The following is a 12,494-nucleotide window of genomic DNA, read 5'->3' on the forward strand; positions in this document are numbered from 1 at the left end:
TATATCCCATATATTATAAAGTTAGTTTTTCTAGAATTTTTTAAAAGTATTTTTCTAAAGTAAGGAAAATTTTCTCTAAGACCTTTAGACCTAGGCTAACCCTAACCCTATATAGACCACTAATAAGCCCCCTTTAGTAACCCCGCGGGGTATATTAAGCATAGAGGGTAGAAATAAGTTAGTATTAATATAATTAATAGTATAATAGCATAGGTATTTATAGCTATATAAAAGAAAAATAAAAAGAGGAGAGAGTTAATATGCTTATAGTATGCTACCTATAAGGGAAATATTATACGCAAAACATTAACAAATGTTATCTCGAGCCCCTTACATGGAGACCTGTTGCAGGATGCTCTGGGAATCCTACGCTTTCCACCCAGCGGCAGAAATTTAATACATAACCATGTTGCGCAGTGGACAGCCAAGGCATTCCCAGATCCCTTCGCAGGATCCTCCTACGGCCACGATACCCTCTCAAAGCTTCATTGCATCTTCTCACGAATCATCCTTTTCATTGAGGACTACGTTTCAAAGGCCACAGACCCATACCCACCTCGAGCGTACCTTGCGCTGCCCAATATATCGGGTGGCGACAGGCTATTTAAGGGTAAGACTGTGGGTATCAAGCCCGTCTCTTTTAGTTCCCTAATGGCCTCTGAAAAGCGTCGCTTCGTCGGAGCCTTTCTGAAGCATGAGATGATATGCAAGGTATATAACCCACAAGTCTGGAGCATGTTGAAAGACACTCACTACGCTACTTTGCTTGCAGAAGAAGAAAAGAAGCTACTTTTCACAGAGCTCAAGGAGCTGTACTGTGTTCATGAGTACATGAAAGCTGCTTACGGGGCGATATTCGCACATTGTCAAGATTCTTGGCTCCCAGATCGACCCGCCGTCTCCGCTTCAGAGGTATCTAATCCTCAAGGATTATTGGCTCCTACTAAGTATGGACTGCTCTATCCTGATACGGTATATTTCAATCCGGCCGCTTACTTCGAAGCTATCAATGACACACGATTTGATCGACTGCCAAATCTTCTTCCCTACTTTGGACTGGACCTTCTCACAAAGATACTCTTATCATTCAAGGCAGGTGATGGAGATGGCCAATTTTGCCAGTACCTAAAGGCATGGTTGTTTTCTTTCAGGACAGAAATTCGCTTCTCCTCCGAGCCTTGCTCTTGGGACATGGGCGAACACTTCTTCTCACGACACGAGGAGTCGGTTTCTCATGACTCAGCCATATTCTTTCGGGGGCTACATTAAGAATCATGCCGAAAACGTACCGCAACTCTTCAGCAGTATAATGGATTCCACTGGCTCATCAGGTATGAAAGGGATCCGTGGGTACGCCAGCAACTTCAGCACCAGCTTCAGCTCGTGATATACCGCCAACGAGCTTTAGACCTTTTCGATAATACTAGATTATATCCTGATATAGCAGAGCACCTCCCGACCATGGATGATCTGGATGAACAACGCCGAGCTGCAAGCGAGGTAATGACTCCATCCTATGAACGCCCCCGACGAAGATCCAAAAAATGGCAGGATTGGTATTCGGGGCGAAGTTTGGAGAGTCCACTGGAGCAGGAAGCAGTAGAATGGGGTAGGGAAATAGAGCTGGTGCCCTATAACGCTGATTCTCTTGGACGTTTCTTTGAAAAGCAAACCCATGGCAAGATCGCCACATTTTGGCGACGGGAGGGGGATAAGAACTGAGTTATTACTCTGGAGTATACATATGTGTGTTCTGTAAAGCACCCTAAAATGCCACTGTACTCAACTAATGCCCTTCATTGAATGTGTAAATGAAAAGCTCAATTTTCTAAACTTCCTGATGGTTGTCGGCTCTGGCATTACAGAACCTCGGCTTGATCAGCTCTCACAGATCCTTTCCAATGGGACCGGAATCCTTCTCACGAACAAAGTCAGGCTTGGTAATGACATTGTTGTCCGCATTCTTGATCCTTGCCAAGAACTTCTTTGCGTTTTCCGGGTCCTCTGCGAACAAGGTATCGGCAACTTGCTTCTGGGGAGTCTCACCAAGCCACTTGAACAAGGAGATGTCCCTGAACTCGTCGGCACGGAAGATCTCCAGCATCTCAACAGGCTCGTCACCAATGTTTTCGACGAAATGGCCCATGTTGCGGGGCACGATGCCGACATCTCCGGGACCGTAGTCAAAGGTTCTAGCAGTACCCTCAGATGCAAAGATGGTCACTCTGGCGCGACCCTTGAGGAAGAAGGACCACTCATCAGCAGACGGGTGCCAGTGCATCTCGCGAATTGCACCAGGTTCGATGACGGCGTGAGCTGCAGCGACTGTCTTGGAGATGGGGAAGTTCTTAGAGTCGGTGATGCGAACTTGGCCACCGCTCGTGATCAAGGGCTTCTGGTCAAGCATTCGGTGGGTAAAGTTGTACTTGGACTTCTTCACCTCTTTGCCTCTGGGAGCTTCGTCCTTGATTGAGCCGGGCTTGCGTCCCTGGAAGATGTACTTTTCCTTCTCGGGAATGTGGGCAAAAACCTCGGGAGCCAAGTTGAAGTTCTTGGCAATGACAGACTTGGGAGTGTGTGCTATAATTGTCAGATTAGTCATTCCAATGCAGAAGACGATTCCACGTACCAAGCCAGTCTGTGAGGACAAAGGTTGATTCCTCAGAGAAGCTCCCGTCGTCAAAGATCAAGAGGAACTCGGTACCATTGGGGCTGAGACCCTGGAGAGAGTGGGGAATACCACTTGGGAAATACTATCGCGGTTGTCAGAATCTGGATGAAAATCATCTCGGCAGGGCTTGCAAGGTTACTTACCCACAAGTCACCCTTCTTCAGGTCGTCGATAAAGTTACCGCCTTCATAATCAAGAGCTGTGACGCGGACTTCACCGTCGAGTACATAGGCCCACTCAGCTTCCTTGTGCCAGTGAAGCTCACGAATCACACCATGATCAAGTCTCATGTTCACACCAGCGAGCTCAACACTTGTCCCGAGCTCCCGGACAGTGGTTTGGCGGGTCCAACCACCCTCCTGCCGCAGGTTAGTCATGCATCTGGAGCCTATCATTCTGCAAAACATACCTCAATGCGAATGTGCGAGTCAGCAAAACTCCAGCGCATATTATCGAGATTTCCATGATCAGTGCTAGGAGGCCTGACAAGATCCGGGTTTTGGCGAGATCGCTCCTTGTTCCACGGTCCCAAAACAGAAGCTCCATCGCCGTTTCGCCATGGGAGAGGATCAAGCTTCTCTCCCACAGAGTCAACGGCATTGTCGTATGGATCTTTGTATCCTGGCGTGAAAGGAAGCCTCTTTCCGCCAGCTACGCCATTATAGCTAGATGGCAGCTTGAGACCCCTGAGGAGCCTCTCACGAGGGCTGTCCTGCACTGGGACTGCAGCGCAGAGGCTCAATAGGAGCGAAGAGCTCAAAAGTGGAGAGTAACGCATTCTCACAAAATTGGAAATAAGAGTAATGTAGAGAAGTCACAATGAGTGTGTTGTCAAGGAGGTGTGATGTCGTAGTGAACACCACCGGATAATTCAAGCACCTTTTTCACTCCTTATCAACAAGAATTGAATTGCTCTTGCTAGGTTCCTTCGGGGCATGTCCATCAACGCCGAGAAAGCGATGCCCGGGGGATTCCCGAACCACATCATCAAAGGCGGAAACGATGCCGTCTTGGGTGCCAGCAAAGATGTGATGACTGCCCAGGCGAGCGAGTGCGGGGAATCGGATGGTCGGCACATGGCGTAATGCTGACGCGAAAGACATGGAGGTTGCGTGGGGTTGCAAGCTGAAGGGGTCGAAGTTCTTGGCTTCACGGATATTCGGAAGGGGATATGCAGGAGATCGAGTGATCATCGGCAACGGCACAGCCTTCGGTCTCAGATCTATTGCCGGGATGCTCTATCACAGGCCTTTCTTTTGAGATCCAAGGTCGCAACGGAGGGCAGAATAACAAGTGAACTGAATGCCCAACCCATCTCTCAGTGGATTAGGTTTCCCCCGCAAAGAGGTGCTAGAGTGAAGCTCAATTAAGCCTAATAAGACGTGCTTTAGCTCTTGGCACTAACAAAGCAGGGCATGCGCCCGCCCCTCTGTTGGCGTCTTGGTACTGTGGTTAGGGGATTATTTCCGAGCCGATCTTGGCCCATCTAAACGTAATCCGGGGCTCCAATAAGCTAATACATATTCGGTATGCGATTCGTTTGGAACAACAAGTCTCCGTGTACTTAATCTGACGCGTCTGGACTTCTCCGCCCGGCATCAACGGCATCGTATTAATCATTTTCAACACTTACAGGTCCCGCTGTCAGATACGGAGACGTTTATTACCCTCATTACGAAATTGAAATCTCTCAATTATTCAACAATAATGGCTCAGCCACAAAATCCGGCGTCATACGGAACCGTTGCAGGTGCTGGGGAGTCCAGGCCTGGCAATGGCATCTTGAATGGAAACGACGAGTCGCAAGCTCTGCTGGGACGAAAACCAAAGTCCAAGTCTTGGTTGCGCAAAAAGCTCGTTGTTGATGCTCGTCGGGACTGGGCCGATGTCATGCTTCTCGGATGCTACATCATCACAGGTATCCTTGATAGCGCTTCCATTTCGACTTGGGGAGCATTTGTTTCCATGCAGACAGGTGAGATAGATCGCTTAATCATGAATTTCTGAATGGTCACTTACAGAGTACAGGGAACACGGTCTATCTTGGTCTAGGCCCAACAGCTGGAACAAACCGATGGAAAAAGTCAGGCTCCTCTATCCTGGCTTTCTGCATTGGGTCGTTCTTCTTTAGCCGCCTTCATCGCATGTTCTCGCCTTCACCAACTCGGAAATGGGTCTTGTGTCTGTCATTCGCTATACAGACACTGTTTGTGGCAGGGGCTGCAGCCATCGTTACTTGGGGACCCAAGGGTGCCGGCCCTGATGATGTCCCCTGGTACGTCATCACCCCCATCGCCTTGGTTGCCTTCCAGAGCTGTGGACAGGCTGTCGCGAGTAGGGCATTGAAGTTCAACGCTCTTACTAGCGTTGTGCTAACAAGCATCTACTGTGACTTGTTCTCTGATGCTGCGCTGTTTGAAAGCGTCTTTGTCAATGCAGAGAGGAACCGGCGGGTTGCAGCACCATCTCTTCTTCTCATTGGTGCCATTATCGGGGGATTGGTCCAAAAGAGCGAATTTGGGACTGCAGGAGCATTGTGGCTTGCAGTTGTCCTCAAATTCATTATCATGTGTGGTTGGGCAGCATGGCCTGCCGAACAGGGGCTGTGATGAGGGTCTATTGGAAGCGGAGGACCCTTCTTGGTAATCCGAGTGCATTAGACGCGGGAGTGTGCCTTTGTCACCCGAACAATATGCCGAATACTATACAAGATTACTCATATTTACTGAATATCATTGTAATATCTCCCCGCACCCGCAAAAGTGATGTTAATCGACTCGAGTTCGAAATACGTACTATTCCAAGATTGGCATCCGTAAGCTGAAACATTGCTACTGCACCACGATCTAAGCCTCTGCATGCAACGCAACCCAATGCAAACTTGGCAATGCGGCCGCTTTTGGATCCTTTCTAGGAAGGTCGGTCAGCGGAAGCATCTTCCCGTTCGCAGGAGCCTGTCGTGGCGTTTTCATTACAACCCTTCATATGCCGGTTAATTTGATGCTTCTAGTCTTGGATAGATAGAGTCTGAGCGCGATCGGCGTCGTGGTTGCTCATGTGGTCGTGATCACCGGAACCTTTGCACATACGACAGATACATCACAGCCTATAGATCAGATCTATCGAATACTCTAATGAATTGACGGGCATATCGAGCTGTTCTCTCGGCCTTCGGCATTGCTACCACGCATCTCAAGGTGAGGATTTCACTCGGTAGAAAAATATGGCCGATTGCAGGAATCACATCGATGCAGCTTGCCGCTATCCAATGAAGAGCACAGTGGTTCGGTCATGGTGGTGTGCGGCCAATGGTCGCGACGAGATGTTGCAACCTGAAGTTTGCCCGTTCTGGATGGCCTCGAGTCTATCACTGTCGTCAGATGACATTGCGTAGGATCTATGTTTGGAAAGAAGATAATGCAAGAGTTTGTGATGGTGTCTTGGGATAGACAGTGTTACAGGAGCAGTGTAGGGCGTCTCATATAATAATATCGTTCTGAACTCTGTAACGACAAACCTTAGTCTTCTCACCACCTTCTCTTTCACTACTCAGTGTCATCGATACCTTGAATCATCTCACAATGAAGCTCTTTGATACCCTGAAATCGGATCTCAAAACCGATGTTACTTGGAACCGAGCCGCCCGGCTTGGCGCTTCTGGGGCAAGATCCCTGCCCTCCGGGACCGTCCAGTATCTGGCCGACAAAGTCCCCATCATCGGCTGGTTGCCAAAATATAACCCGCGATGGCTCGTTAGCGACCTGATAGCGGGTCTTACGCTGGGTCTTATGTTGATTCCGCAAGGCTTGTCCTATGCCAAGATTGCAGACATTCCTGTTGAGTACGGGTTGATGTCTAGCTGGCTGCCTGCGGTAATTTACGCCTTTATGGGGTCAACGAAAGGTCGGTTTGTTCATATCGTTCAAGAATTTCTCAAGTTGACGCTTTGTAGATGTATCAACCGGACCAACCTCGCTCATCGGCTTACTCACGTCTGAGAATGTGCACGCTCTTCAAGACCGATGGACCCCATCCGAGATCGCATCCGCAACCGCCTTCATGATGGGCATCTACGGAATAGTACTGGGATTCCTCAAGCTTGGATTCCTGTTGGAGTTTATCTCCCTCCCAGTGCTCAGCGGCTTCATCACAGCAATTGCCATCACTATCATCCTCAACCAGATGGATTCTCTCCTGGGAGAAGACAACGTTGGCGATGGTGCTGCTCGACAAATCCATGATATTTTCAATGAGCTACCTAACGCCAACGGATGGGCATGTCTCATTGGATTTACTGGAATATTATTCCTGACGATACTGGACAAGTCTGGGAAGAGATGGGGCAAGAAGAACAGGGTCATCTGGCTCTTGTCCATCACTAGGGCTTTCCTCGCACTCGTTCTCTTCACTGGAGTGAGCTATGCTGTCAACAAGAACCGAGGAGAAGACTTTCTCTTTGATGTTGTCAAGGTTCAGTCCAAGGGTCAGCAAGCGCCAAGAATGCCAAGAAAGGATCTCATTCCCGAGATTGCCGGCCGCAGCATTGCCGTCTTTATCGGCTCCGCAGTTGAACATCTCGCTATTGCTCGAGCTTTTGCCGTCAAGAACCACTACGCGTCAGACCAGAGCCAAGAGCTTTGCTATCTTGGAGTCACCAACTTCTTCAATAGCTTCTTCCATGCTATGGGTGTTGGCGGTGCCATGTCTCGGACAGCGGTCAACTCGTCATGCAATGTCAAATCACCACTCTCTGGGGTTGTGACCATGGCTGTCGTGCTTGTCTGTGTCTATGAGCTTGTGGGCACTCTCTATTGGATCCCTAAAGCGACGTTGGCCGCCATCATCATCACTGCTGTATGGGGACTTATTTCTCCTCCATCGACATTTTACAGATACTGGAAGACTTCGCTAGCGGACTTTATCTCATCAATGCTTGCGCTTTGGGTGACACTCTTTGTCTCAAGTGAGGTCGGCATCGGATGCGCGGTTGGGTTCAACATCGTCTATGTGTTGTTGCGCCAGGTATTTACACGGCTATCGTCGACTGGTAGCGATGTTGAGTCAAGAGCTGGCAACCTCCAGAGACTCGGTGGCGCTTCACCCCACATTCCTGAAGATATGAGGGTATTCACATTCAACGAGTCTCTCTTCTTCCCCAACGCCTTTCGCAACACGTCCAAGATCTTGGATGACATTCAGACCTTTCATGCACCAGTCTACAATGGGAGTCACGGTCTTGAAACCGAGCGGAACTGGTCTGTGGTGGGCGAGAAGAGAGTGGCGCGTCTCCGCAAACAAGCCGGCATTGACGGTGTCTCATCGCTTCCAGAGATCAGAGTCGTCGTTCTCGACTTTACTCGTGTCAACATGATTGACACGACTGCCGTTACTCACTTGCGGAACATGGTGGCAGCCCTGAAGACGTACGCTGGAGATGGCCTTGAGATCCGGTTTGCTGGCATGAGCTCTCAATGTCGTGAGCGCTTCGAGAGAGCGAATTGGCACATCACCAAGGTAGGATCTGATGGAGAGGATGCCGGGGATGTTTCTGAGTCTACTTATCTGTACTGGGATACTGCGGCCGCAATAACGGCGCCAAGACGGAGGGACTCGGTTCTCAGTAATGAAGGCAAAGTGCATGCGATGCATCAGGAGAAGGCAGATGCTTGATATTGCTGGGAATTTTGTGATGAAACAGGTCTCGCAGATTGCCATTGATCGTATTAATGTATTTCCGAGTCTTTTCTCTTGGTATCTCTTGAATGATGCCACATATACCTCTCAACATTGCCGCAATCAGTGACGAAATGTCACGCGCACCAATAGGTAAACAAGATGATATGATCCACAAGACATACGCGTTACCGGCTTTTCCGGCGCTAGAAAGGAAGCATACTCCGGACAGAGTTTCGTAGTTTCAACGTTTAATAACACGGGGCTACGGGCACGTCCCTTGTTTCTCCTACATCGGGAAACAATCGGACTACGGTTCATGCATATTTCTAAGGCTACCCTGTCTAGCGGAGCCATGGGCACCTTGTGAGTGGTGGGAAAACGGGCACAGCCCTTGGTACATCCGAGTGTAACAGAGGGCGGGAATTGATCAACATGAAACAACTGTTGGTTATGTCTCCCCTGAAAATCACGCAAGGTGTAAGCCAACAGTCCCAACTGCCAAATTTGATGGCTGGATAGGCGGGATCTTCATGGTCTGGCCACGGAAGAATTGTCTGAACTCAGGGATAGTTGGTGGAGTCGTGCATAGGATGAAATTTTTTGAGCTAGATGATAAAGTCCTCTGCAGCCGCTCATTCAACTAATCTCGAAGCCACCTCCCTTAGATCTTCATCTATCGATCGTCCTAATCCGAAACCATGAAGTTCCAGACCCTCTGTGCTACTCTGGCCGCCGCCAATGTGGTTGCAGCTGACACGCTGCTCGCCCGCATGGCTGATTCTTGGATCCGCAACAACCATGAAACCCAGAGAGCATACTGGTATGGTCGAGGTGTGGTCTACGAAGGCTACGAGGCGGCCATCGAGTTGACCAAGAATGAGACGCTCTCGGAGTGGTACCGCTCCCAGATTGATGATCTCGTCATCGCACCCAACGGCACTATTGTCAACTATGACATGACCCGGTACTCGCTCGACAACTACCGCATTGCCCTGAACCTTCTTTACTGGTACCAGAAGACTGGTGAGGAAAAGTACAAGACCGGAGCCGACTTTATCCGCGACAGACTCAACCAGCATCCTCGCACCCCCACTGGAGGCTTCTGGCACCGGTCTCCTACCTACCCGGACCAGATGTGGCTCGACGGCATCTTCATGGCCGATTCTTTCTACGCTGTTTGGACCTCCCTCTTTGACGCTAAAAACACCACTGCCTGGAACGACATTGTTTTGCAGTGGGACAAGATTCAGGAGGTCACCATTGAGAAGGAGACTGGTCTGCCCGTTCATGGCTTTGACGAGAGCAAGACTGCTGTTTGGGCTGACCCCGAGACCGGAGCTTCCCCCATCGTCTGGAGCCGAGCTGTTGGTTGGTACATTTGGTCGCTCATCGAGGTCCTCGACGTCTTCCCCAAGTCTCACCCCGGCTACAAGCGCCTTCGCACCTACTACAAGAAGCTTGCGACAGCTCTTGTTAAGGCTCAAGATCCCGAGAGCCACGGTTGGTGGCTGGTCATGAACAAGCAGTACGCCGGTGTCGAGGGTAACTACCTTGAGAGTTCTGCCTCTGCCATGTTCACCTACGGACTCCTTGCTGGCCTTCGACGCGGATATTTGGATGAGAGGACTTTCGCCAAGCCCGCTACCAGGGCCTACAACCATCTGGTCAACGACTTTGTCACGGAGCATGCCAACGGCACAATTACGTGGGAGGGCACCGTCGAGGTCGGCTCCCTGAACAGCGATGCCTCTTTCAAGGTATGTATTTCCCATCCTCGCTACTTAAAGAGATTTTAGTTAACATGTCACGTTTAGTACTACACTGAGGTCCCCATCGTCCCCGATGACACCCGTGGTGTTGGACCCTTCATGATGGCTTTGTATGAGTGGGAGCGACGCACCACCAAGGCCTAAGATTTCAATGGACCAAGATAGAAGGGGCTGGTAAATCTAATGATTAGAGTTCTCATCGATAGAAGCAGCGGTAAGCTGCACTTATGCATAAACTAGACCTATCATACATCTTAATACCTAAAAAGTTGCGCCTTCTCCTCTATTTTCTTGCCCATGTCATCTTGGATGCCGGCGCTAGCGGACGCTAGCGGATCTCACGCGGACTGCGGCGGTGGGGATGCGGACGGCCCCACTTCGGGCCGCGCCTTGGACGCGGAAGGCGGCGGTCATAGTGCGTGAAGAGTTGATCAAGGCTGACCAACTTGAGGCATAAATATGGCCTCTCATTTCTTTCTCTTGCCTTTTTGTTTCTATCATCACACTCAGCATCACAGAAAACTCGATTGAGCCTTTTGTTCTACATAAATTTCTACGTCTGTTCCAACATGCCCTCAACCACCTTCTCCTCCGACTCGTTGCCGGATCTGACTGGCCGGGTCTACATCGTCACTGGTGGCAACGCGGGAATGTGAGTTGATAAGCCTTAAATCTCTCCCAGATTATCTGGTCTAACATTGCTCAGTGGCAAGTCAACAGTTGTTGCTCTCGCCTCTCATGGTGCCAAGGTGTACGTGGGTGCTCGCAGCGAAGCTAAGGCTACAGCTACTATCACAGAGATCAAAGCGCAACTTCCTTCAGCACAAGTACTCTTCCTTCCCCTCGATCTCTCCAGCTTCAAGAGTGTTGTGTCTGCCGCCAAGAAGCTTTCCAACGACGAGTCTTCGCTTCACGGCGTTATCAACAACGCTGGTATCATGGGCGTTCCCTTTGCTCTGACCGAGGATGGGTATGAGATTCAATTCCAGGTTTGTTCAAACTATCCACTATTATTCCTTGCCATACTAACACATGAGCTCTACATCAAGACCAACTACCTCTCTCACTGGCTCCTCACGTTCCATCTTCTCCCTCTCCTCCAGTCCACAGCCGCCAACTCTCCCAAAGACACAGTTCGGATTGTTAATGTCACTTCTGATGGACACGCGAGGTTCCCACCAAAAGCTGGCATTGATTTCGGAAACCCCTCGCTTGAAAAGGAGTCAGCCATGACCCGATACGGTCAAAGCAAGCTTGCCAACATTCTCCATGCCAAGCAACTGCATGCCATCTACGGCCCTACCCAGAAAGGAGACGGTGCTAGCCAGGGCACCATCTGTACAGCAGCAGTTCACCCTGGCCATATCGATACGTAAGTCAAGCTATTTCTCAATGACACATCTCCACGGACAGTGCTGACTTAACTAGAAACCTCAACAAACAAGCGACTGGTACCGCACCCAGCTCCGTTCTGCGTGCCATCACTCCAGTCATGCGCTGCCTGGGCATCTTGGATGATCAGGAAAAGGGCGCCTGGTCTTCGCTCTTTGCAGTTGCAAGCCCACAATTCGGATCCAAAGACTCCGGGGCTTACATCGTCCCTTATGCAAAGATTGGAACGCCGAGCCCGCTTGCCCAGAACACTGAACTGGCCAAGCAACTGTGGGACTGGACCAAGAACGAACTTGGTAACAAAGAATTTCTGGAAGTTCAATGATGCAGACACTTCTACACCGTCTCCCCTTCAAGGATTCTGCAATATTTTTCTAGATCGATGTCAGTAGTAGTAATGGGATACTAATCGGCTTTGGCCTACCTCCAACTTTCCAAGACCGTCCAATCAATGCCAATGCGTGCTTCAGCAAGTCTACTGCCGCCTTCAGCTCAACCTTTCCAGTCTCCTCAATATACCACTGGTATTGAGTGGCGGCAGCATAGAGACATTGGGCCGCGAAGGGACTGATGATAACTTGGATCCCTTGTGGCTCAAGGAGACTGACCAAATGTGAGGCAAACTGCCAGACTGATGCCCCAATATCATGCAAGGTATTGAGGGCTGCCTCTTGCATCTTCAGCTGCCCTGGGGTGCCAACACCCGACAAGTCATCCAAATCAGCGCAGGTGTGATTGTCACATAACGCAATGATGGCACTGAAGCAAAGTCCTTGAGCAGGCGAATAAACAAGGAACGCATGAGGTTCCTCCCTTTTCACTTCTTGGTCTAGTGCCAGCTTAAAAGAGGAGAGAATTCCATGTAGCCGAAGAGCCTCAGAGTAGTACTGTTCTGGGCTTTTTGTGCTTTGACTTGTGCCAATATGTGATAGAACCCTGGAAAGTAGATGTGCTGCTTGGCATGTTCTGGCGAATGGTGGTGCAGG

The 12,494-nt window shown here is 49.9% G+C and overlaps 6 protein-coding genes across 6 annotated transcripts; 5 read left to right on the forward strand and 1 right to left on the reverse strand.

Annotated features, from left to right (window-relative positions):
• Window positions 1-260: 260 nt before the first annotated feature.
• NECHADRAFT_89123 (uncharacterized protein) lies at window positions 261-1,722 on the forward strand (the record flags this gene model as incomplete). Its single annotated transcript, XM_003039452.1, has 4 exons — window positions 261-269; window positions 418-1,096; window positions 1,152-1,331; window positions 1,445-1,722. 4 exons carry the CDS (start codon window positions 261-263, stop codon window positions 1,720-1,722), a joined length of 1,146 nt encoding a protein of 381 aa, XP_003039498.1.
• Window positions 1,723-1,885: 163 nt separating this feature from the next.
• NECHADRAFT_89124 (uncharacterized protein) lies at window positions 1,886-3,449 on the reverse strand (the record flags this gene model as incomplete). The annotated part of the gene is made up of 4 exons (XM_003039463.1): window positions 1,886-2,580; window positions 2,630-2,753; window positions 2,815-3,030; window positions 3,081-3,449. 4 exons carry the CDS (start codon window positions 3,447-3,449, stop codon window positions 1,886-1,888), a joined length of 1,404 nt encoding a protein of 467 aa, XP_003039509.1.
• Window positions 3,450-4,405: 956 nt separating this feature from the next.
• NECHADRAFT_18644 (uncharacterized protein) lies at window positions 4,406-5,274 on the forward strand (the record flags this gene model as incomplete). The annotated part of the gene is made up of 2 exons (XM_003039453.1): window positions 4,406-4,646; window positions 4,700-5,274. Coding segments are annotated over 2 exons (816 nt in total), but the record flags the coding sequence as incomplete, so codon positions are not given.
• Window positions 5,275-6,252: 978 nt separating this feature from the next.
• On the forward strand, window positions 6,253-8,341 carry NECHADRAFT_89126 (uncharacterized protein; the record flags this gene model as incomplete). The annotated part of the gene is made up of 2 exons (XM_003039454.1): window positions 6,253-6,574; window positions 6,624-8,341. The coding sequence occupies 2 exons, from the start codon at window positions 6,253-6,255 to the stop codon at window positions 8,339-8,341; spliced, it is 2,040 nt and encodes a 679-aa protein (XP_003039500.1).
• A 776-nt stretch (window positions 8,342-9,117) lies between these two features.
• NECHADRAFT_106608 (glycoside hydrolase family 105) lies at window positions 9,118-10,260 on the forward strand (the record flags this gene model as incomplete). The annotated part of the gene is made up of 2 exons (XM_003039455.1): window positions 9,118-10,104; window positions 10,162-10,260. 2 exons carry the CDS (start codon window positions 9,118-9,120, stop codon window positions 10,258-10,260), a joined length of 1,086 nt encoding a protein of 361 aa, XP_003039501.1.
• A 425-nt stretch (window positions 10,261-10,685) lies between these two features.
• NECHADRAFT_56065 (uncharacterized protein) lies at window positions 10,686-11,833 on the forward strand (the record flags this gene model as incomplete). The annotated part of the gene is made up of 4 exons (XM_003039456.1): window positions 10,686-10,768; window positions 10,823-11,105; window positions 11,166-11,488; window positions 11,545-11,833. 4 exons carry the CDS (start codon window positions 10,686-10,688, stop codon window positions 11,831-11,833), a joined length of 978 nt encoding a protein of 325 aa, XP_003039502.1.
• Window positions 11,834-12,494: the final 661 nt, after the last annotated feature.

The sequence above is a fragment of the Fusarium vanettenii genome, assembly GCF_000151355.1.
Source record: "Fusarium vanettenii 77-13-4 unplaced genomic scaffold NECHAsca_99_unmapped, whole genome shotgun sequence".
Classification (NCBI taxonomy): domain Eukaryota; kingdom Fungi; phylum Ascomycota; class Sordariomycetes; order Hypocreales; family Nectriaceae; genus Fusarium; species Fusarium vanettenii.